The 25,816-nt window shown below is 35.0% G+C and overlaps 1 protein-coding gene across 43 annotated transcripts in view; it reads right to left on the bottom strand.

Moving 5' to 3' along the window:
* Window positions 1–25,816, bottom strand: part of ADGRL2 (adhesion G protein-coupled receptor L2) — a 624,038-nt gene that overhangs the window by 22,625 nt on the left and 575,597 nt on the right. For 23 of the 43 annotated variants that reach the window (XM_043575408.1, XM_043575410.1, XM_043575422.1 and 20 more), the window contains 9 exons: window positions 20,220–20,513; window positions 19,570–19,673; window positions 18,505–18,690; window positions 17,628–17,666; window positions 14,605–14,788; window positions 3,656–3,781; window positions 3,178–3,383; window positions 1,907–2,080; window positions 719–928 (listed from right to left, as the gene is read on the bottom strand). In XM_043575408.1, the coding sequence (XP_043431343.1) occupies window positions 719–928; window positions 1,907–2,080; window positions 3,178–3,383; window positions 3,656–3,781; window positions 14,605–14,788; window positions 17,628–17,666; window positions 18,505–18,690; window positions 19,570–19,673; window positions 20,220–20,513 (1,523 nt within the window). The remainder of the gene's footprint in view (window positions 1–718; window positions 929–1,906; window positions 2,081–3,177; window positions 3,384–3,655; window positions 3,782–14,604; window positions 14,789–17,627; window positions 17,667–18,504; window positions 18,691–19,569; window positions 19,674–20,219; window positions 20,514–25,816) is intronic. The other 20 variants (XM_043575383.1, XM_043575384.1, XM_043575421.1 and 17 more) reach the window with 3 other exon arrangements.

Genomic DNA, 25,816 nt, shown 5'->3' with positions numbered 1-25,816 from the left:
AATTTCATCACTGGAAGATATAACTATTTTTAGTGAAATTTAAGTGCAGATAAGAAAACATACCTTAATTTCTCTTCTAGAATTATCTATTATTAAATCAGAATATTTTACATACGGATTAGTTGCTCCATAGATCTTTGGAACAGTTGTTCTAAATAAAATATATTACTTCTATTTTTTTCAATAACAGAATTTAAAAATTCACTTTAATGATGAATATCCTGGCTGTGATTCCTAATGATATTTTCCTATCGTATGTGAAGCATTCTTAAATTCATCCCAGCGCAGATGGATAGAGGGTAAAGCATTAACTAATTATGAAGTACTGACACTGAGACCTCATGGTGATGAACAAATTGCTAGAAGATGAAGAAATGATCACTAGTCAGAATGACTCCATAAGCAAAGTGAAAATGGTAAAAATAGGATTTTTTTCACGTCAGTATCCCTAGAGCTCTTCTATTCAAATCACATGTCTTAATAACAACCCAGAAAAATGCTACTGCGCCTTGATACAAGAAATGAATTAACTCACAGTAATAATACTTAATGATTGCAGCACTCTCTTTTAATTTGTTACAAATTACCCTCCAACATCATCATCGTCAACTATATTAAGTTTACAAGGTCAAATATCAATATCGACATCATGTGTGGATTCACACCTGTTATAGTAATTTTCAGAGATCCAAGGGCAATAAGCTGAAGGGGTGCTTACCATGTATTTCGTCTTGTCAATGCCTATTAGGAAAATAAATTCCGCAATGAAAAGGTTGATACAAAGGTTCTTGTGAATAGTATTGCGGTCACTCTGTAGGCCACGGAAAAAGCAGAAAGTGAAGATGCATATAGCCAGGCAAACAAGGGAAATGACAATTCCCACCCAGGTGATGACGGTAAGGAGTAATTCGTGAACTCCATCTTTGTACTGAAATAAAAACAGTATGAGAAACGTTAGTATTTCTGCATTGTATCAACTAAAGATAAGGTAGCTTTCACATGTGATAGCTCATCTTTAAATACTAAACTCTGTGAACATTCTTATGTATTCAAACAAGGTTCAAAACTAAAAAGGAAACTTGATCGTATAACAGAGTTCAATATTATCTCATTAACTTTTATATCCAAAGAATGACCTACGAAAGTGGAAGATTTTACGTACAAAATAATGCGAGAGCCCAATTATTTTAAAATAATGACTGAGATAATTACCTACATAAACACAGAGGAATATTTATATACTATAATAAAGGATACTCAGTTATGATAAAAAAAAATAATTGGCATCTTAATGACTGTCCTGGCTGACAAAAAATTTTAAGCTTCCATTTTCCCTTTGACTTTTTATATTTATTTATATACTAAGAGTCAAAGAACACAATAGACCTGAGAGTTTTCACGCTGTATTTCTTAAAATGTTTTATCTTCTGGCTATCATTCTCTTAATCACGGAAAGGAACACGAAGAAACGTTCCAGAAGCTATCCTGACCTTTCAAAATCTGCAGTTTTGCAGTGTGCAACGTTGTTAGGAAAACTTAAAGCCAAAGTTGTAAAACGAGATTCAGACATTCCAGATGGGGAGGGTGTGTTAAATTTTAGAATCCTCAGTCTCTTTTGTAGGACCTACTTCTGCTCCTTTTTTAAATCCCTGACTGCCTCTGCCGAACACCTGCCCAAAGGAGAAAAACTCAGAACAAGTCTGTAAAGCAGATTTTGAGAAGTAACAATAAATATAGGGCCAAGACCTCCTAAAATATACGGACAGTGTAGAGACAATCAGAAATTCACACTACTTTGTTTGCTAAGTTTTAGTTCCGATAAGCACCCAAAGACGGGACTGTTACCCAAGCTGTTTTGAATCTCTGAGGTTTTTCTCTGCTACTAATTAGAAGTGCAAATACTTACTGCAATTTCCCTGTGGGCCATGAGAATTGCAAAATTGGTTAGGTGGCTGCATGCACACGTCGTACGAGTTTTATTAGTGTCAACCAGCTTGCAGCCCTGGGTAGACCAATATCCCATCATAGTTCTTTCTGAGTAGTTCCAGAAGGAGCAGTTTGCATTGAAATAATTGTCAGGCTGGGAAATAAAATGACAAGATAAAATTAGGATTTTACACTCTAAGATGGCAATAGCAATTGTTTAATATGTGTAAAAGGTAATTTAGATTAAACTTTGCATGTTTCGGACTATAAAGTTTTTCATCAGCAAAATTGTAGACTATGTTATACAAGGCAGATATCTAACTTAAAAGGGGTTTTATAGTCCGAAACACTCTAAAGTGTACTCTAAATTACCAAAGACCCATTTTCCACAATTACAATTTCCATCTTATGATTTTACATACTGATGGTACATTGGAATCATTTTTTTTTTCTTTTCTGACAAAAATAGACCCTTGAATTTGTTCTGAGAAAATTCTGTAAGGACCAAGTATTTAAAAAATCTATTTGGGGCCCATTTTTATTCTAAGTGACATGTCAGCATCGTCAAGGTTTTTAAAAGAGTGAACTAACTGCAGCAGATGTAAGAGAACAGTGCACAAATTCATTTTTCTTTGCCAATTCTGGGGATCACTTGGCTATCTGTGGGCACGTATTCACTCTGCTTGTAACAGAAGCCAAAATTCTGCAGCCAATCTTCCAACACAGGATAATGATTTAACTGCCAACTTCGTTCTAAGGCACAGCAGAGGAATCACCTCTCTTCAAGTCTAGATTTTTAAAAACACCACAATACTTGATCACAATTGTGTTGCATGTCATCAGTAAAATCAAAAAGAAGACAAACAAACAAAAAGGTCTGCCATGCTAAAAAGGCAGAGTCCCAACAGTTAATACTAGGCTATCCTGCTGCTAAGGTAAGAGTTAATTTTCATTCTAAAACAAATTACAGTCATTTACATTTTCCTGTTGATTACTGAATTAGCTTTCATTAAGAATACACTTAAGTTCTAATAATCACTGAACCAGGCTCATTTAATTTTATGTTCACAGACTTAAATAAACTTATGTCTCTGACCTAGTCCAACATTTGAAATTCAAATGGAAAGGTCTTTTCTTTCCTCTTTGCCTTCTCCCCATTCCCTTTCTCCCTGTCCCCAGCACTTCAAGTTTTGCTTTCCGTCCTCACTGGTTTTATAACTTTCTGTAACTTCATTAGCATATATAACTTACATCAATGTGTGGCAGGGTAAAAAGCACAGGATCTGTCAAGTATACTCTGCTGGATTCTTTATTAATTGAAACTGAAATGACGTGGGAATTCACTGCAATGGTGCTATTCCGACCAATAAAGTCAGCCCCCAGTTTTATGGTTGCGTTCTCTGTACTTAGAAACTGTCCCAAACTCCGGTAAATGATGAACACCAACTTCGCAAGCCCTAGGAAGGTAAAAACAGTCGTATGCCTTTACGGGAAATATGCTTACGAATGAAAAAAGATACATCCAAATAAGAATGAAAGGGAAGAATCCTTCTGGACTCTTTATTTGGATTAAATTTCTTGGGAAAGAGGAAGGCATTATTTTAAATCTGCTTTTAAATGATAAGTAGTATTGTTATATTAAGAGTTAAATATGCAGCATTTGGGGGATTAACAGGTTTAAATGAACAAAAAATCCTGTCATTTGTTAAAAGATTCTGCTCCATCTTACCGTTCCTGCTGTTCTGTTTGACAGTATTCGCAGAAAGTTGGATTGAACTGCCTGCTCCTTTGATGCCCAGAGGAAATTTAAAGTCTTGGACCTGTCCTTCTGTACTGAGCACTGCCACTTCCAGAACTGGAGGAGGCAAAAGATAAAGGGGAGGAAAAAAGGACATTCTTTAAACTACAAAGCGGCACATGATAATTGCCTGGAAAACCACTGCTTCTTTTTTTTCCTGCCTATAAAATTTTACTGTTAAATTTCAACAAAATCATAAACTAAATTACTCTAAGTTAAACCTTTATTGATAACTCTAAAACATTTCATATAATCATTTTAACTTTTTTTCCCATGATTTTGTATCTTCTGTCATGAACTAATTCCTGACTTTTATCCTAGGAACAGCGTAAGACTTAAAAGCACACAACTTTTAAAATTTCATTTATACCATTAAAATAAACAAAAATATTTCAAAGTGTTTTTTTTTTGTTCCGTACATTAAATAACTTTTCAAGGCACATTCCATGACAATGGTAAAATGAGATATGAAGTATAAGTCTGATTGCCTTTATTGCCTGTATACATCTATTTCTATGTATATGATATTTTCATACATAATAAGATTATATAGCTCAATTTTGCAATACTTGGTTTTCTCTAATTTCTGAACATAGTGAGACCAGCACAGCATATTTATGAGAAAATGTTCTGGCATTATTTTAAACCTTCCCATTAATTCTCATTAGTAACTAATAACCTTTACATTTTTAAGTTATGTATGCCATAACTTAACAGTTATGCCCTGTATGCCAAATCTGGCCTGCCACCTCTTTTTGTAAATAAAGTTTTATGAGAATGCATCCCTGTTTGCTCATTTACCTACTGTCTATAGCTGCTCAGTTTCTACAATGTCAGTTAAGTATTTGTAACTTAGACCATGTAGTTTAGTTGCCTAGGCTAACTATTCGGGCCTTTATAGTAAAAGTTTACCAACCACTGTACTTTATTCCTACATTCAAAAATTTATGGAAAGGGAACAGGCTGATATAGAACACTAAGAACATTTACCTAATCAACAAGACCAATGTTGTTTAACTTTGTTTCAAAAATATAATAGTCATAACATAAACACTGTCTACTGTAATTCCAATAAAGATTGCAATACTTTATATCAATATTCATTTAAGTTTTTAAAAGAATGGAAAAGCATTATTGGTTCTACTAAAGTCAACTTTTTTATATTAATAATTAGAATATGTCATTTTACTGATGAAATGAGAGGGATTATATACAAACTTCATTAGTTTCATCCATTAGATTTTAAAAAGTAACAGATACTCTTAATAATTCAATAGAGTCCATACATTTTTCTCTGAATTTCACTCTAATGGTGTATATTCTTGCATAGCGATTTCTATACCTAGACAAATATGTGTGTGTGTGTGTTCACACACACACACATACACACACAGAGATATGATTAATTCACCTACCCCCTTTCTTTTTACAAATATGGGCTTATACCATTACAGTTACCTCTGGATAATAATTTATTTTTTTAATCTTTCACAAATTTGTTCTGTAAAGTATATATAGACTTAGTAGTAAATATGAAATCATAACATTGGAAGATTTTTGTAAGCTATCAGACTACATGTCAAGCACCTGAACTACAAGTTGATAATCAGAGTCATACAGATTTTAGAATTCTATAAGCTGCAGAAGCTGGTTAAAAATATTTATTTTACTGACCCATGCTTAGAAATATTAAGTAGGTGGGTAGGTAGATGATCCATCCCCTCTCTTTATATCAGATTCCATGTATGTGAAAAGGAGGTAGAAGGGGGGAAGAAGAGAGGAAAAATATACATCTAATGTATACCTCACTCCTTTTACGCTGAAAGGGACTCTCAATTATTAACTTTTCTTACAGAAGACAGAAGACAGGGTGAAAGACTGAAATCCTTTGAGTTCTCATGAAAAGTTCCAAATACAGACTTACATGTACAAAGAGTTAATTTCACTCAACAAATATTTACTTTAATTTTAGTAGAGTAAAGCTTTAATTCAAGCTTTAATTCAACATATATTTACATAAGTTTAAAAATCATGTCCATAGTAAAAAATTAATAATTTGAATTTTAAAAGGATCATTAATACAGATCTTTGTAGAGAATCAATAATCAACTTTGTATCAATAAGTAAAATTGTATCAATAAATAAGTAAATTTAAAAATAGATAAAAGGGAAAACTTCCAAAAAACAAAAAAACTGCCTAAAGTAAATGAAAAACTCTATTTATGACCATTAAAAAAATAACTGATAGCTAAATGTATGCTGATTCTTAAAAAACTGCTCCAGAAAATAGAAAAAGAATACTTTTCAACTCATTTCACGAGACTTATATAATCTTGATGCATAAAACAGCACAGGGAAAGAAATCATAGAATGTTCTCACTTATTAACAGGATGCAAAAATATTTAATAAATCATACATATATTTTAAGTATAATATCCTGAACAGACTGAGTTTAACTCAAAAGGGCATTGCAAAATACATTAAAGTAATTCACCAAATTAAGAAATTAAAGATGAAAAAAATTATTAGCCAAAATAATTCAACAAACTTCAATACCCATTAAATTATTAAAAAAAAAAAAAAACTTTACAGAAGAGTAAGAATAAAAGAGAAAAATCTTTGCCAAGATAAAGGTTTTGTTATCAGATAAAGCTTATCTTTCCAAACGGACATGCAAAGATTGATGAAAAACTCAAGAAACATTCTTTTTAAAGTCAGGATGATTCCTATTAGTTTTATTTATTAACATTGTACTAAAAGACCTACCTAATGCAGTAATTCAAGAAAAATGTTATAGAGCTTAAGAAAAAAGCAAAATGTTATTATTTACAGAAAATATAATTAACAGCACAGTAATTTTAAGAGAGACTCTGTATATGATTGGAAGTAAAAGAATTTAGCAAGGGTGCAGTCAGCAAATCAAATGTGATCCTGTACAACAAACAATAAACAATTACAATATGCAATTTTTAAAAAGGTACTATTTTTAAAATTTATTTATTTATTTTGAGGGGGGATGGGAGTGACTGAGGGAGAGGGGAGGGGAGGCAGGGAGAGAGAGAGAGAGAAAGACGGAGAGAGAGAGAGAGAGAAAGAGAGAGAGACAGAGAGAGAGAATCCTAAGCAGGTTCTGTCCTGTCAGTGTGGAGCCTGACATGGGGCTCAATCTGAGGAACCATGAGATCATGACCTGAGCCTAAATCAAGAGTGAGACGCTTAACCAACTGAGCCACCCAGGGGTCCCAAGATACTATTTAAAATAAAAACAAATAGTGTAAGTTATCTAAGAATAAAACTGATTTTAAAAATGCAAGATATTAATGGAAAAAATGCAGAACTTTATTAGAAGAACTAACAAAAAATGGAGAATGTATATATACAAGGTCTTATTTGGGAGACCTCAACAAGTAAATAGAACCGTGACACTTCTTTCAAAATCAATTTACAAAATCAGCCTAATTCTAATGAAAAGTCCAATAACATTTTCTGAGTTTGTGGAATTTGACAACTGACTTTAAAATTCACATAGAAAAGACATGCCAAGAGCAGTTACAGTAATTCCTCACGGAGCAGAATTTAAAGAACTTATCAGACATTAGCAGTATTAAAACAAAAACAAAAGGAGCAATGTATAACACACTTCTAACATGCATAGAAATGACAGATATCATTACAAACCACTGGGGAAAAAAATGAATTATGAACTAAAAGTACTGAAACAACACATTATCTATATTATCAAAAAAAAGGCAACAGAAAACAAAAACCAAATTAGTTTCTTCCCTCATATCATCAACAAAAATAATTTTCAGCTGGATTAGAACATAATTGTAAAAAAAGGCACAATTTTGTCATTTCTAAAGTATAAGATCATTTATAAAGTTACAAGTATAACTACATAGCAGGGAAAATTTTTGAGGACACCAAAAATGAAAGTTTTTTTTTTCTTAGTTCATTTATTTATTTTGAGAGAGAGACAGAGACACACACACACACACACACACAGAGAGAGAGAGAGAGAGAGAGAGAGAGAGAGAGAGAGAGAGCACAAGCAGAGAAGGGGCAAAGAGAGAGAATCCCAAGCGGGCTCCAGGCTGTCAGTGCAGAGCCTAACACGTGAGTTCATGACCTAAGCTGAAATCAAGAGTGATCCTTAACTGACCGATCCACCCAGGTGCCCCAATTAAAGTATTTCTTAAGACACAAAAAGTCCTACCCTAGAAGAACACACTGATAAATCTGACTTCATTATCCTGTAAAATAAAAGATATCATAAGCAAAGTAAAAAAGAGAAGGGATGCTAGGAATGTTTTCAAACTATATAGTCTACAAAGAATCAGTGTCCAGAATACATTAGCTACAGAAAAATAAATGTATAGGCAAAACCTGTGGACAACAAATTCACAGGAGAGAAAACTAAAATACCCAATAAAGACATTAAGTAATCTGAGAACTGCAAATTAAAACAATAATGTGGTCCATTCAAACCCATTAGAATAACACTTATGTCAATAATGAAGTGTATCAAAGAGATTGATGAAGAACAATAGTATTAAAGGTGAGAATGTAAACTGGTAAACAATATTAGAAAGCAACTTGGCGGTATTTAATAAAGGAGATGGGCCTGCTCCATCACTCAAAAATTCTATTTCTAGGTGTGTGTCCATATATGTCTAGGAAGGCACATACATATGAGCATGAAGATATACAAAAACCTTCACGGTTTTCCTTATTATCAGCCAAAAAGCACAGGCCACTAAAATATCGATCATTGGCACTCAAATCATTGTGGTGTATTGTTAGATTGGACGAAGAAACCAGAGATGCATATATCAACGTGCATAAATATGAAAACTATAATGGCAAGGCAAAATTATACAACTACATCTACAGTGTAAAATCATTAATGTTAAAAACACAAAAAAGCAACTATTGAACGTACATACTTGGAGAGCAAAATTAGAAAAAAAAATTACTAATGCCAGCAAACAAATTAAGAATGGTGGTTACACTCATCTGATCAAGAAGGAGGGGATCCAAGGGATTTATATGTTACCAATAACTAGGTCCCCCAAAATGTGAAGCGAAGATGGTGCAATACTCAGGTGTGGCTCAGTTGGGTGACTAGAATACAGACAGTTCTGATATTCTCTTAATCTATATATTCTGTGTGCTTGGAATAACATATGCCTTGTTCAACAGGTTTCCTGACAGCCAGTACACTTCATTCACTGGACAGTCTCACTCACAACCAATGGTGTAGACAGGATTTTAATATATTTTTCTGTCTTTGTGGTTTCCAAATTCATTACCAAGCAGTAGCTCCAATGAGAAGAAAGGGGAAGAAAAGAGAACGTACAGGAAAAACTGTGGCCGATGCCGGGAGACCAGCAACATTCTAGGTTCCGTAAGCCTGGATCCCAGGGTACAAACAACACGGTGCCGACTTTGGCAGGGCCAAAACCAAGCCTCAATGGTGACGTGGCTTGAAGGAGTATAAATCTTTGCTGTTGAGAGCTGCTGTTGACTTTGGGGTTTTTGTTACTACGATATAAATAAGTCTAAATTGACAGCCATGTTGGCTGCTAAGCCCACTGGGAAAATAAATGATAGGGAATTTTATAATGGATGGATTAGGCTGATAATACCCAAACCACCTAATCAGTCATAAGATCTCAAAGAAAGACAACCTAACATGTGCCTCTTTGCAGGATGCAATGGAAAGGTTCTTGGAGAAAACAAATTAACAAATAAACCCGAACTCATCAAGCCTCTAGATCCAATTATTAGTACATACCAATTATGTAAAATGATATAGTGGGAAGAAATAAGCCAAATCGAGAATGTGGGAAATTTCATAGTACAAATCATCTGCTCAACTTCTTCAAAAAAAGGAAAAAGGTTTAAAGAAAAGATGTAGGGAGAAATGACTCAAGCAATGTATCAAATGTACCACAGGGACTTGTTTGTATCCTGGTCAAAACAAATTAAGCATTAACAAATTTACAAAAACCACATAAATTAGTTTTTTACTTTTTAAATGTTTATTTATTTTTGAAAGAGAGAGCCAGGAGGGGAGGGGCAGAGAGAGAGGAGGCCGGAGGATCCGAGGTCGGCTCTGCGCTGACAGCAGAGAGCCCTCTGCGGGGCTCAAAACCCATGAATCATGAGATTGGGACCTAAGCCGAAATCGGATGTTTAACCAACTGAGCCAGGTGACTCCGCAAAATCAAGTAAATTTAAACATACTTTTGTTATCTTTCGAACCTGTTTATGTTAATTTTTAAAAGTATGACAATGGCACTGTGTTTTTAATGCATAGGATACATTTTAAAGTATTGAAAGTAATAATAATATGATGTTAAAATTTGCTTTAAAATACACTGGTGAGAGTAATAAGTGAAATAGGGTTAACTAGAAGTCGAAGATGGGTGATTTTTTTGTCAACATGAAAAAATTCTGCTCCTCTCAAGATATTATTAAGAAAATCACATACTGAGGGAAAATATTCACTGTATCTATAACCAGCAAAAGACTTGAATAATAGATACATAAGGAATCTTTATAACTCATTATTAAGAAGACAAACAATCCAATTAAAAATAGGCAAAATATGGCACAAAAACAGACACATAGACCAATGGAATAGAATAGAAACCCCAGAACTAGACCCACAAACGTATGGCCAACTCATCTTTGACAAAGCAGGAAAGAACATCCAATGGAAAAAAGACAGCCTCTTTAACAAATGGTGCTGGGAGAACTGGACAGCAACATGCAGAAGGTTGAAACTAGACCACTTTCTCACATCATTCACAAAAATAAACTCAAAATGGATAAAGGACCTAAATGTGAGACAGGAAACCATCAAAACCTTAGAGGAGAAAGCAGGAAAAGACCTCTCTGACCTCAGCCGTAGCAATCTCTTACTCGACACATCCCCAAAGGCAAGGGAATTAAAAGCAAAAGTGAATTACTGGGACCTTATGAAGATAAAAAGCTTCTGCACAGCAAAGGAAACAACCAACAAAACTAAAAGGCAACCAACGGAATGGGAAAAGATATTCGCAAATGACATATCGGACAAAGGGCTAGTATCCAAAATCTATAAAGAGCTCACCAAACTCCACACCCGAAAAACAAATAACCCAGTGAAGAAATGGGCAGAAAACATGAATAGACACTTCTCTAAAGAAGACATCCGGATGGCCAACAGGCACATGAAAAGATGTTCAGCGTCGCTCCTTATCAGGGAAATACAAATCAAAACCACACTCAGGTATCACCTCACGCCAGTCAGAGTGGCCAAAATGAACAAATCAGGAGACTATAGATGCTGGAGAGGATGTGGAGAAACGGGAACCCTCTTGCACTGTTGGTGGGAATGCAAATTGGTGCAGCCGCTCTGGAAAGCAGTGTGGAGGTTCCTCAGAAAATTAAAAATAGACCTACCCTATGACCCAGCAATAGCACTGCTAGGAATTTATCCAAGGGATACAGGAGTATTGATGCATAGGGCCACTTGTACCCCAATGTTCATAGCAGCACTCTCAACAATAGCCAAATTATGGAAAGAGCCTAAATGTCCATCAACTGATGAATGGATAAAGAAATTGTGGTTTATATACACAATGGAGTATTACGTGGCAATGAGAAAAAATGAAATATGGCCTTTTGTAGCAACGTGGATGGAACTGGAGAGTGTGATGCTAAGTGAAATAAGCCATACAGAGAAAGACAGATACCATATGGTTTCACTCTTATGTGGATCCTGAGAAACTTAACAGGAACCCATGGGGGAGGGGAAGGAAAAAAAAAAAAAGAGGTTAGAATGGGAAAGAGCCAAAGCATAAGAGACTGTTAAAAACTGAGAACAAACTGAGGGTTGATGGGGGGTGGGAGGGAGGAGAGGGTGGGTGATGGGTATTGAGGAGGGCACCTTTTGGGATGAGCACTGGGTGTTGTATGGAAACCAATTTGTCAATAAATTTCATAAAAAAAAATAGGCAAAATATATGGACACTTCACAAAAAGATACATGAAATGGTCCATAAGCATGTAAGAGTTGAACAGCTATCAGTAATAAGTAACTTAGCAATTACACAAATGCAAAACAGAACCAATATGAGATGATACTACAAACTATTCATATGGCTAAAATCAAAAGGATTGACAATCCTAAATGTTCGTGAGGATGTGGAGTGACTGGAAGTCTCATAGCACTTAGGAGTATGAAACAGTATAAACACGTGGGAAAATGGCAGGTTTATCAGTAACAGCCGAAAAGTAGAAACAACGTAAATGCCTAACAAGTGAATAAATACACAATTAGTGGTGTTTCCTTATAATGGAATGCTACTCAGCAAGGAAAATGAAAGACTGCATTATTGATGCTCTTACCAACACAGATGAATCTCAAAAACATTGTTCTGTGTAAAAAATGCAAGATCAAAAAGAGTACATACGGCATGATGCCATTCAACTAAAGGTCCAGAAAAGGCAAAGCTAAATTAGTGACAGAAAAGAGACCAGCGATCACTGGGGGCTGGGGGTATGAGGAGATCTACTGCAAGAGAATCAAGGGCCCTTCTGAGGTGATGTTGGTCCCATGGGTGTGCATTTGTCAAAACTCACCAACTGTACACTTAAAACCACTGCTTGTATTATATAGAAATTATACCTCCAAATTGACTTTAAAAAGCTATAATCAAATATAATTATATGAGATATAATTATACAATTTTTATGAGGTCATGTATTATAAGGGTAAATCACACAATAAAGTTAAACTAAGGATTCAAGGAGAAATCGCTAAGGAGTCAAATCAAATTGTCTTAATACCGAAGATATTGTAGCCATGCCCTAAATTTAGTTAAGAGCTTTGGGAAAGTGAGGACATAAAGGAATAATGGGCTATTTTAGTCCTCATGTCTAAAAAGAGAACAAGTCCCAGGAAAAAGGTAAATGCTTTCCTCATACTAAATCATGGATGGTATTTGCCACCAAATTGTTTGTATTTTAGAAATCAAAAGTACATGTGTACTACATTCTATAACAAACTTCACCAACAATGTCTTTGTTATTTTTTTTAAGATTTTTTTTTTTTAGTTTTTTTAGTTTTTAAAGTAATCTCTACACCCAACATGGGGCTCAAACTCACAACCCCAAGATCAAGAGTCACATGCTCTACTGACTGAGCCAGCCAGGTGCCCTTTTTTCAGGTAAAAATTTAAAAAAAGAAAAGAAAAGAAACCAGCATGAAGTGTAATACTTCAGAACTCTTGAAAACAGGTATTAGAAAAAAAATATTCCTGGACATTTACATTTTCAGACTAGGTCTCAAGCTGCCATATAATTATCTCAGATATCTAATTAACAATGTGTCCTGTATATATGCTAAGCTGATGAAGCTGATGGGAGCACAGCATATCAGCCTGGCCCATCAAATATTTCTGCATACCTGGAAAGGGTATAAAAGGGAAATTTCAGGTGTTTTTTTTTTTTTAATAGCCATTAGATTTTGAAAACAAATGTAGGTCAAACGTGCCACTTCAAATAATACTTTCTACGATTCATCCTCTAAGATGATCAACTTTACACTTTTTTATCCTTACAGGTATATCACTGGAAAAATTTGAGAAGAATTGTTCAATGTGTATCTTAGGAATCTTACTGGGCTAGCAAATAAATTAACCAAAAATAATGAAAGTTTTGGACAAAACAGAGAGCTTTATTCATTCTGTATTACTACTAAGGCTGTGGCAGAGTACCATTTTCCTTATGACCGCTATCCCAGATCACGGCAGGCCAATTTACATACTGTCGCCTCGTTTCATCTAATTTGAGGTTACTGAGTTCTTTATCATTCCCAAAGCTCAGAGTACACAAAAACATATGGTTTTAATAACACTTTATTTCTTTCTAAAAATTCAGTTATTTAAAATAAACTTAACCCTTTGACTTTAAATGCAATTATCATAATCTGATTTATACACCTTTATTTTCTGCATTTTAAAATATGAAGTCCCATGATTTAGGCAGGTACAATTAGGCAATAAGATATGGGATCCCACGTAGTTTTTTCCAGTATCTATTGCATCAATGCACTCTTGGTGGAAGGAATAGTCTGTGTTCCCTTTTGTTGTTTGTTTGTTTGTTTGTTTATGTTTATGCTTGGGAAACTTTTTTGCTTTACTAAGATATTATAAACGTCATCTGAGTTCACCCTCTCTGAATAACCAACAATTCTAAATCATTCAAGCCTATATTAATATAATTTTACTGTACTTACTGAGTTTTTCAAATATCATCAAAAGTGAATTCCTACCTCTCACGGCCAGCATTTAAATGCTAAATTGTGCTTCGAAACTATCTGCAGCTATTTTGCAATCTATGAAGCATGTATATTCTGCATTATGGGAGATGTAGTTCGTTGACCACATTTTCACCTGAAGGCAGTTGTGTTTAGTATAAACATTTGGCTCAAATTCTGTGTGCCTAAAATATTTGACCGGGAGGATACATTCCAGAAAGTAATTTAAATTCATTAGGAACATGTTATATAAAATGGGAAAGCGTTTTCCCCAGTTCCACAGCAAGCACTTTCATTACTTACGCAATCCATATTCTGGCATTTAAGTACTCTAAACTTCTTTAATGATTTTTCAGTTCGGAAAAAAAAAACCTACATAAAACCAACTTTTAAAAGATACAGAGAGATTTTGGCTTCTGCATTAATTTTATGAAGTGTGATCAATAAATTGTAATTTGACAAAAGAGAAGTTTGGCTCTGGGAAAAAACAGATTCAGAAGGGAAGCATCATTCTCTTAAACATGTACCTTCTAAATCAAAATTAAAGCTGACAATATATTCACTTACCAATATTTTCTGTGGGCATTGAGACCCTGGTTGGTTCTACAAGATTGTCAGCCAGGACAAAGGCACCTTCTTCCAATGTATCGAGTAACATCGTTGCTGTGTGCGCTTGTTCAGAAGAATTCATGTGTTTCCAAGATTCCAAAGCTTCAGGTCTCAGAAGATTGTCCACTGTGTCGACAATTGCCTGCATCCATTAGAAAACTATCATTAGTTTTGACTGCTTCTAGTACCAAGGTGATTTTCACTCACTGACTAGTGACAATTGTGATATTTATCTGTCATGATGATTTACTCTCATTTCAAGATGGAAGAGCACCTGAACAACATCTACCTGGCCAACTTGAAACATATCTTACCATCTCAAAATGGAGCTGAAGATTAGTAGAACACTATTTGATTTTAATGGGTAAACGTAAAAAGATGGCTTGTTTATACTCATCTAATAGTATCTCAACTGTCAAAGAGAAGTACAACCAACGTCAGCTCTTAACCTGAGGAATTACTCTTACACACATGTCATCCCTACTTATAACCTCAAGATTTAAATGTTCTAAATAGAAAGCCCTGAGATCTCTAGAATAGCCTGATATTTATGCTTGAAAAGTTAAACCACACTGTCTTTTAGAACATGAACTAAAACAGTAATCAAAATAGTGCCTTATACCACTGTCTACTTATTACCTTTGGGAAAAAAACCAAGATGATTTCAAAGTTTATAAATTATCTGTGCGCATTTCACTCTTCCAATTCCCTGTCCAGCTAGAAAACACTTGAGAGTATACCTTAGTTCATAAACAATGATCTGTTTTTAAAAGAATCAAGAGAACAATCCAAATATTTAAAGCCTATGCTAATAATTTTAGGACAACAGAAAAGTAGAATAAGGTCTTCACAACCATCCAAGTTGTAAATGTTCATATTTGTAGATTCAATTTATTACCAACAAAATAACATAAAATAAAAAAATACAACCCAGTCAGTTAAGCAACTGAAGGCAGGCTTTTGTACTGATAACTACAGCGTACATTGACTATGGCTTGGAGAGCTGAAATCACTAAGTTTATTTACTCTATCCCATTTACCTAGTCATAATATGTCATTAAGGCCATATATAAATTGTTTTGATCTATTGGTAATCACTGAGGGAAAAGAACATACATCGCGCAAAGAACAACAAAAATCGCTGCTTTGAGGTACGATATTGGAATAAGCAAGGGGAAAAGTTGTTTGAAGCTACTGTCAGAGTAAGATTAATTAGCTTAATCCATCTTAATATCCTCGTTCTGTCTGCCTTGTGAGCCACCACGACCTTCCTGGCAGGTGGAAGATACTTCCAAGTAGCGTTAAAGGCTTTTTTCTCTCTCTAATGGGAGATAGAATAGTCAAAATGCTCACAGTGATACTGCTGCAGCCATTAACTAGAGTGGAACAGAAATTGGTCTGCTGAGGCCAGATTCATTAGTCACCAAGAAATACAGACTGGAGCCTCTAATCTAAGTTACAAATGAATCCTCTGTCACCAAGTGGGAACTCACTTCATTTGCATAGTGTAAGTCAGCTTCTGATTTGTAATTTAAGTAGTTTTATTAGTCTTATCTGGGCAGAGAAGCTCATTTGAGAGATACTGAAAATGACACTGGTCAGAAATTAAGGTCACGCTGAAACTCACTACGCATACACATAACTCGCTGATGACAAGTTTTTATTAATTTGAAACACTGTATTTATTACCATTTGTACTTTTCTAGAGGAATCAAAAATGATCATTAGCCTAATCATATTCCTTAAGTAGTCTCTCCCTGCCAAAGAAAGAAGGCTATTCTTTTCCCACTGAGATCTATGTCCTGGGCAACATACCAATTATTACATTTCACACATTAACTAACACCTTAAAGGTGAACTGAAAATTTCAGTATGACAAATTCTATACACTTCAGCAGTTATTTCTTTGCCCCCATTAAACAGGCTAAAAAGGAAATTCAGAATATTACTACCTAAAAACAGACTTTCCCAACACCTTTCCTTTTGTAAAGTTTTCAGATCCAACACTGTCTATTACGAGCTAGTGACAGGCCCCCCCCCCCTTTTTTTAAGCTCTCGCAACTAAAACTGGTAGTCATGGCTTTTGAATAACCTCTATTCTACAAAACTACAGGGTTTTTCGTTTTGTTGTCCTGTGTATGTGAATTAGTTCTTCAAGGTATGATTTATTAAGAATACGGCCCCCAGAGGAGTAGGATTAGAAAATAACCACCCCCCCAAAAGAAACTTCTAAAATTCACATAATAAAACAAAATGCAATCGGGTATTATTATTTTGATCTATCACACAAAACTAGCGTGGCACACTTCCACTGTCAGCCTCAGCATGCTTCCTATTACTTGGATATGCCAGGGAGAAAAATCGGCTGGAGTGAACAAGGATTCTGAGCCAAACAGGGGCTTTCTGTTTCTATTAGCCTGATAAAAACCAACATAGAACATATATCGATAACACTGTCACATTATTTATATTTCATTTCTAGTAACCCATCCCCATATCAACCTGCTTCTAGAAATGACTCCTAAAACTTTCAGGACAAAGCCTTTTTTTTTTTATTTAAGAGTACACCACAGAGATAAGAAAGCAGTGACTTTTTCATGCACATACATTATGACTCTACAGTCTTTGATATGATAAACTGCCAAGAATATATCATAGCTGTTTTACTCAAGTTGTTTTTTAATCCACAGAGATGACAACAGGAAACAAAGAGACTGTATGATTACTTTCCAATTCAGAGGATATTTCATTAAAATTCCTGCATGTTTGGATAAATGAAGAAAGAGCAAAAATTATAAAAGTAAATTATTTGCTTATTCTGAGAGTAATATACCCGAGAAAAGCCAACATTTGTACAGCTGATATGGGGCACATTATATAATTATCAAAGACTGAAATACATTGGATCATGCAGCAAGATGAGAAAGCGTGGCAGGTAGCTGAAGGAGGGAGAAAGCAGGGTGACAGCACAGGAGAGATACCTTAAGGTAAGCCCTGCATGTCTTCTCTCGTTTTTGGAGCTTTTTAGTAAAAGAAAAGAAAATCAGAGGTTAGATTTTATCTGTCGAAAATGAGGAAAAAAGAAATCCTCAAAACTTAGGCTTGTGTTCCTGAGCTCAAAGTTTATTATGCACAGCAGTCCTCTGGATTTTTGTGAGTTTACGCTGACTGCCAAAACTGCACATTTACAGTTTATAGCTGCATTTTATTAAATATACTAATCCAAAGCACTGTGATAAAACTAGAGCCAAAATATGTGGTTAAAAGAAACAAAAGTGTCTACTTTTTAACCCTATAAAACCATATTAGCCATGGATTTTGGCTTAATATGAATCCCACAGGCTTATTTTATAGTATGGTTAAAGGAGCTACCAAGTTTTTGTCATATTAGGAAAGATTAAGAGCACTAATAACACCATCCTCTTAGAGAGGGAAACCTGTCCTTCTCCCCAAACCTGCAATTGAAAACAGTATTACAGTGGCTAACATTCCTCTATGCGGTACAATTTTGCTGCCACCGTAAGAGTTGCATGTATTAGCGTCCAGAGTGTATGAGGTGTGTAACACATAATCTCTTCAAGTGCAGATAATGCGTTTGTAAGTGGGAGTACTGACCACAATCAGGCAATGTTTGCTACCAACTAAAATCTCCCTCAGAGATTTTAACTTTTTTTTTTTTTTTTTGTCATGTTGCTCCTTTCTCAACTCTAATTCTCTCTTGGGAAATTAACCGAATTAGAAATTTTGTTTCTAAGTATATGTCAAGCATGGGGGGCAGGGGTTTGGCAGTCCAACGCTAGAAGAATGAAGAGCTGCCATATAAAATGTCTGACTAAATGACAGGAAATTCTTACCTACCTTGTTATAACTCCGTCCAGCGGAATCCTTTTCACTAGGTTTCAGTTCCTGCAGCTGTGCATCGAGAATGTCCACCAACTGCTCCATCAATCTCACCGAAGAACTCACATCTCCAGCAAACACTGGCCCTTTGGTATGTTTCGCCAGTTCATTGGCAAGACTAGCAGCGTTTTCTCCACTTCTGATCTGAAATGACAATTTATATTATCTCAGTATGACTTCTTGTTCTGTTTGTGGCTTCTTGTTCTTTTCCCGAGTATCTCTGTTGTGGTGAGAGAAATAGTTGCAAATATGTCAAAATCTGCAACTAATTGAGACCAATAACTTTCTCTTCATTTCAGATGATTAAAGGTTCTTAAATCCTCAAGACACAAAAGAAATTCTTACCCAGACCTTGAAAAGAAATGAAAAGAAGAAAACCAGAAATCCCTTTTTAAAAAAATCTTTTAGATAGCTCTCTCTCAATTTCACTACCACCATTTTAAACAGCTGCTTAAAAATCTGATTTATTTATTCCAAAGATCCAGAAATTTAAACCAGAATGTAATCAGCATGATACTGGGAGGTGTTATCTACCACTTGCTTGCATTTCAGAAAGGTGAATGAGGAAGGAGAAACTAAAATGTCACTGCATTACACTGTAATATTAAAGTTACTAATGCCTTTTAAAGTCATTTTTATTTATTCTATTATAATCATCTGTGATATAAAGCATAAACATCTGCTTGCATTCTGTGGATTCAGTTGCAAACTTAATGATATTTGATTTATTAGGCCAATGGACTATTTGTCTTACAAACATCAAAAGAAACAGAACAAACTAAATATGAATGAAATTAAGCAAGTATGTATTCATTAAAAAGCTTAACATAGAAAACAGCATGCCCCAAAACATATGTAACTTTGAACAAATAGTTTACAGACAAAACTATGCATAATTTTTAAAATTTTTATACTGAACAAAGAGCAATGAAGCTGGTTTTAACATACAAAGCTAAATTATTTATGTTAGACGTTAAAGCCCTTAATCACCAATGTGTATCATATTAAAAGGTTCCAACCAACCTTCTGAGCCAGCTGATTTACCCAGTGTGAGGTACAGTTGCTAAGATCGGGGCCCTTAGGGTTCCATGTTCCAGTGGAAACCATGCAGAGATAGGAGGCAGTTCCTACAACAGATGTAGAAAACAACAGTGAAATTGAAACCATTTTTCTGCAGGCATTCGGGAAATCAGCTAGGATGATACTACTCTGCATGTTAAATTTTGAATAAACGCTAATGGAAGTGGTTGACAATAACTGACAAAAAGTAGGGTATAATGCAGATTGTAAACAGTAAATATAAAGTCAGCGTTGAAGTATCAGACATTTACAGCAAACAAACAAAAAGCCCTTGATTTTCTTGGGACTCATCCAAAATGATACTCCTAATGAGAAAGGCAGCTGTAAGAAGCCTCACTGGAGTCCATGGGCAAAAAATGCCACGCTTGACCCAGGTCTTTAAAAGGGAGAGGTAATTCACAGCCCGACCTTCAATAACTTTTGCAGTTTATGAACCGTTAAGTTGTCTACAGATGTTTTGTTACCAAAGTTAACAAAAATAATAACAGAGGTAGTTATCATCAATGTCTCTCTTTCCTCGAAATCACCTCGGTGTAATTCAGAACCAACTTACTGAATTTAAAAATAGACGTTTGGCATTTTACAAGAAATACCTCTTGTTCCCTTGGGACACGGTCGTTCAACCATCATTCCCCTTTGTGTCTGAGGCCACTTTATCCCCCTCGCGTCTAATGCCTCGCAGAATCTCTCTGGCAGGGGAAAAATATTTGTTACAGGAGGAATTTTGGTTGTAGAAACTGCTGGAGGTGGTTTTGTCCCCTTGCTTCCTTCCTGTGATCCGGCTACGGTTGTGCTCATGGGGCCTTTCTGTGAAGCAGTGCTTGTGGTTGGTACTGTGGTTTTGAACAGCTCAGCTGAAGAAGTTATTGTCACAGCTGTGGTAGGCACTATGGAAAAAAGATGAGTATATTAACCTCAAACACACACTTGCACTCACATACAGGCACACACGGGAACGTGTATAGGCACAAACACAACACAAAACCCCTCCCATCCAGTTACCCCAAGTCCAACGAAATGAGAATTAGTGAGAACGCCAGTAAGGTCGGAGAAAGAATAAATCCATTCATTTATGTCAATTTACTCATATCGTTGACTAAGTGATGGTCGTGGAGGCTTTACTATCGGTTTGTCTGTTCGACTCGAATTGTGTTAAGTCTGTATCTCAATGAAATATTTGAGAATACAATTTAAGTATATTTTATGATGCATTATCCAACAGAAACCGAAGGTCGGTTTTAAATAAAGTTGTGGTGTCCACACCAAATATATGTTAAATGAAACAATATGGAAAAATTCTTTTTTATATAAATTCATACCCTATAAATAATCAAAGTATCAATAAAAACCTGACAATTATATATAATTAAGACAACAGAAAATTTAAAGTCACCCACTCTACATCTTGCAGGAAAATAAATACTGTGACATCTTTCCACCCAGCAGCCATTCTTGCTTGAGAGAATTTTGAGCATGCCTGATTAGATCCAAACAGAAGATAAGCTTGGCATGCTTGTGCTGTGTTAGTAAGGAAACATCTGAGGCTTCGTTAGGCATATTTACATTTGAAAATGTAGGCAGAAAAAGCAACTCTTCTGGTCACAGGTTACAATGCAATCTCTTATCAAGATAACAGGTTAGATCAAATCATGCCTAATTTGAAAACAACCCTACATTATCTTACGACTTGAACAAAGAGTATAAAAGGAACCACGGTTACACATTTAGAGTATAAACTTAAAAAGGAAATTATTTTAAAAGGTTGACTTCTAGCATTACTTTCCAACTGTTAAATCCACCAGGTTAAAAAATAATGGAGCTTAATGTTTCCTTCATTAACTACCATTTAATTGGTTTAAACAACGAAAATTCTGTCAGTAAAACTTTAAAGCTATCATTTAAAATCTATTAGGGGGCGCCTTGGTGGCTCAGCTGGTTAAGCGTCCGACTTCGGCTCATGCCGGATCTCCAGGTCTGTGAGTTCGAGCCTGGCGTCAGGCTCTGTGCCGACAGCTCAGAGCCTGGAGCTTGCTTCGGATTCTGTGTCTCCCTCTCCCTCTGCCCCTCCGCTACCTGTGCTCTGTCTCCCTCTGTCTCTCAAAAATAAAAAAAATACATTAAATAAAATCTATTAGGTGATCACACTAAAGTTTTATCAACACTTATAGATTACTGTCTCTTAAAACCTTATACATATGATGCTGTAAATTTCAACGATTTGAGGACAGCAAATTAAAAATAACTATTTTTCAAAAATCTTACAAAAACATTAAGTTATTTTATGCTTTCTCTATAATGTGAGAAACAAACTAGAACTTTAGAACTTAGAAAACAAGTTTATATAATCACTAATATGTTTAATATTTTAAGCTGTGGTCCATAAATAGTTGTTATTTATATATTCCTGCCAGTACTGACAGAGTTTCCTAAGTTCACCACAAAAAGTAGTGTGCATTTGTTTTAGTTCTTTAGCAGTGAGACACCTCTTGTCCGTAAATGCATACTGCACACTTTCTACACCTTTTTTCCTTCTTTCGCAAGAGAAATTTCTTAATCATGTGTTTTATTTCCAGGGCATAATTTATTGACCATATGAGAGATGCCTGTGTACATTAGTCAAACATCATGTCTAGCCAGCTGCTGCAGAACCTATTCAAACCTGTCTATCTTTTCCTGTAAAGCACTTGCCTGACATCTTGTTAAACCTCTGTAATTTTCTTTTGATTACAATGCAGCCAGGCTTTCAGTGCTTTCTCAATTAACATTTGTCAAAAGCATCACAATCTTTTACAGAAGTGTCAAATGACTGCCTCTGAATCAAATCTTAAAGAGTAGTGGGGAATCGGAGCAAAAGGAAAAGGGCAGAGCAAAATGGTTTAGTGCCACACCGTCTTATGTATCTCTTGACACCGCATTAAGTGGTACATATTTAATCACTGAAGTACGAATTAACAATACTGCAATTAGCGATCCGTTACCTAAACATCCAGGGAAGATTCATAAAAACTGAGTCAAGGTAGGTAATAAAATGACCTCTGGTAAATGCACAACATTTCATGCAACATGCAATGTGTTTCTGAGAAAAAATTTCATACATTTTCACCTTTTCTTCATCCAAAGTTTAAAGGGAATCAACACATTCTTCAAAGATAAATCAATGAAATATTGGGACGTTGTGAAAAACATGAAAGTAAACTTGTATGTGGCAAAATTAAACCCTTCCTAAAGACCATGAGGATCTCTGGAATTTTGCAAGGCTGAAGTTTAGCACCTTCAAGGAAAGCCATTTTTTCTAATGACAAAGCCACAAATGCAGAGGTTGTTTCTAAAAATTAATATTTCTTCCAGAAGTGAAGACAGGTCCCAACAGGGCATCTGATAATGATAAAAGCCTACACTTATTCAGCATTTATGTACCAGATGCTATGCTAATCACCATTCATGGATCATCAGATCATCTTATTTAATCCTTGCCACAACCCCATGAAGTAGGCACTATGATTATCTTCCTTTTACAGATGAGAAACTTGAGCCATGGAGAAGGTTAGGCAATTTGTTTAGGGTCACCTGGCTATATTCTTAAACGTTATGATCTTTTCTACATAAAAGATTTTCACAGACTCTCGAAAAGTATGGCACTCCCCCCCCGCCCCCCCGCAAAACATTCTGCCCTTATTTTAGAGCATTTAACTGAGACTTTTCTGTGTAAATCTCTAAAACAAGACAACATGCGGGAAGATAACATAAAATACTAGAGCAACAGATGATAAAAAGTTTCATAATGAAACTGACATGGCAGAAGATTCAAAACTCAAGAATACCCTAAAAATGGTAACAGAAAACACATGGCAACCCACAGTAGAATTTTATCGCACATCTAGTCTGATTTTACAAAGTTCTGTCCCAGAGTTATCAGGGTGTTATGTCAAACACTCAGATTAAATGACTTAGCATTCTGCCTACGCTTATCATTTGAGTATAGAGATGTAGGAACAGTGCTAAGAAAGTGCTAATAAACACACTTAAGAACTACCCATGAAAATTTCAACAAGCACATACAGAATGCTTCAATTTACTCTGATGGTGTTTACTAACTACAGTTTACTAACAGCATCCATTTATGCTACGGGTAGCACTTCCCTCATCCAGGTCCAAGAACCCACTCACTGTTCACTGAATAAACTCCAGTTATTACAGTGAGTCCATGGCCTGGAAAGGCAAAACTGTGTATTCATTAAATTTACTTTTATTCAATGTCTAAAAATAATGATCATCTTGTATTGAGCAGTCATGATCAGTGGAAAGAGGTTTCAAGAAATATGGATTCTTGAATCCACTTCCTAAATAAATCAACCTATTTCTGTTGATAAAATTTTCTTCTCCTATTATTGAAGTGTCATACTTTAAAATTACTCCAAGACAAATATTCAGGAACTTTCAAAACCCAAGACATCGTGTTTTTTCAATAGTACCTGAAATATCAAATTTGCAGATAAAGTAAATATAAAGCAATTCAGATTAAGAAATATAAAAGAGTTTATAAAAAAAGAACTGAAAAAGTTTTTCCTAAGCCCACTCTAGAGAGGGAGAAGGTGAAAAGAAAAACAGACTTAGTTTAGAGAAATGGAGTGAATGAACTATGCAGAGATCACATAAGGTTAAAAATTCAAAGAAAAAAAAGATGTATTTGCAAACCATGATTAGGGTAAAGAAATAATATACTTGCCCTGTTAGGAATAAAAAGGCTTGGGTTTATAAATGGGGAAAAGTATTGAAGTTAATACACTATGCAACAGTCCACAACAAAAAATGAAAGGAGTGGTAATTTTACCATTTTATATACCAATGTATATACACCTTGGTAACACACATGGTTAAGCAAAGCCAGTACATAAGACTCTGAATTACAGCCAAACCAGTCAATCATTGCTTTATGACAGCTGAAGACCTGAATTCTCTGATTGCTTTGTCCTATCAGTTTTGTGGATCTTGCTTCTTAAAAGCTGACAGTAGCTTATTGATTTGACCTAAATTGATGGGCCAGAATAGTTCTACAAGGCCCCATCTCCATGCATATAGATATCAGCACACATCTTGGATGAGAGAGACAGGAGTCTCTAAAAGCATATGAAGATAAATTATAAGAAAGAGAGAAGAGAATATGGTTCCAACAGTAGCAAGAGAAATTTAGGTCATATAAAACTTTTTCTACCATTAAGGGCTTAATAAGGGGTCAATATGAATTCTCACTTTCCAGGAGTATTTAAGAATGGATAAATATACTGGATAACAAAACACAGTTGTAGGAACACAACTACCAAATATGCCAAGTTTCTCATTTTCAAAGCAGATAACCGCTCTTTCCAAAAATATCTAAATTATCACAGACTTTTTCATCTGAAGTGGATCAAATTATTTACCAGAAAATAAGCCACATGTGGAAAATGACATTATTATTCATCTTATATTGTGTGACCAGTGGACAGGGCCAATGATTCTTTGTTGAATTGAACCTGTAACTCAATTTATTCACAACCCTTCTGTTGTTGCCTATGAATTTGCATTTCTAAAAGTATTTATTTCTTTTTTTCCTAATAGAGGGCAAGTGATTTTTTGCTGCCCAAAACAAATTTAACAGCTGTGAGAGTAATACAGGTTACAAAAAAGATTAACACAAGGATCAATACACAATGTCAAATTTTGTCAATTTCTGAAGTTTGCCTTTAACAAACCTATAGGGTAAAGAAGAAGGATGGTAACTAGACAGTTGAGATACAGGAAATATCCCAAATTACTGGTCCTATGGGAAAAAAGATATGTCTAAATTTAAAAGTAAATGATTCTATATTATCAATAAAGATTTTTATGCCTCAAAGATGTAATTGCTGAAAATTTAACAACAGACATTACCACTGTAATTTTAAGCTAAAAAATTTCAGACATACATGAATTAGAGTAACAATATGCCATTATTCTCTTTTTAAGCAAAAATTACATATTTTTGGTATACTAGAAAGACTCGAATGAGAATTTCAACTATAAAAAGCTGTGGCTTCTGTTCTTAGGTCCTGACGCTATTAGAATATTTAGAACTCAGTAATAACATATCTTAAAAATGTGTATACGTACATGTAATTATGTTTAAGTCTGTGGATGTGTATGTATTGCTTTAATAGAAAAAGATACAAAT

Source organism: Prionailurus bengalensis, chromosome C1, assembly GCF_016509475.1.
Source record: "Prionailurus bengalensis isolate Pbe53 chromosome C1, Fcat_Pben_1.1_paternal_pri, whole genome shotgun sequence".
Classification (NCBI taxonomy): Eukaryota; Metazoa; Chordata; class Mammalia; order Carnivora; family Felidae; genus Prionailurus; species Prionailurus bengalensis.
This window is presented reverse-complemented; position numbering and strand designations above follow the sequence as displayed.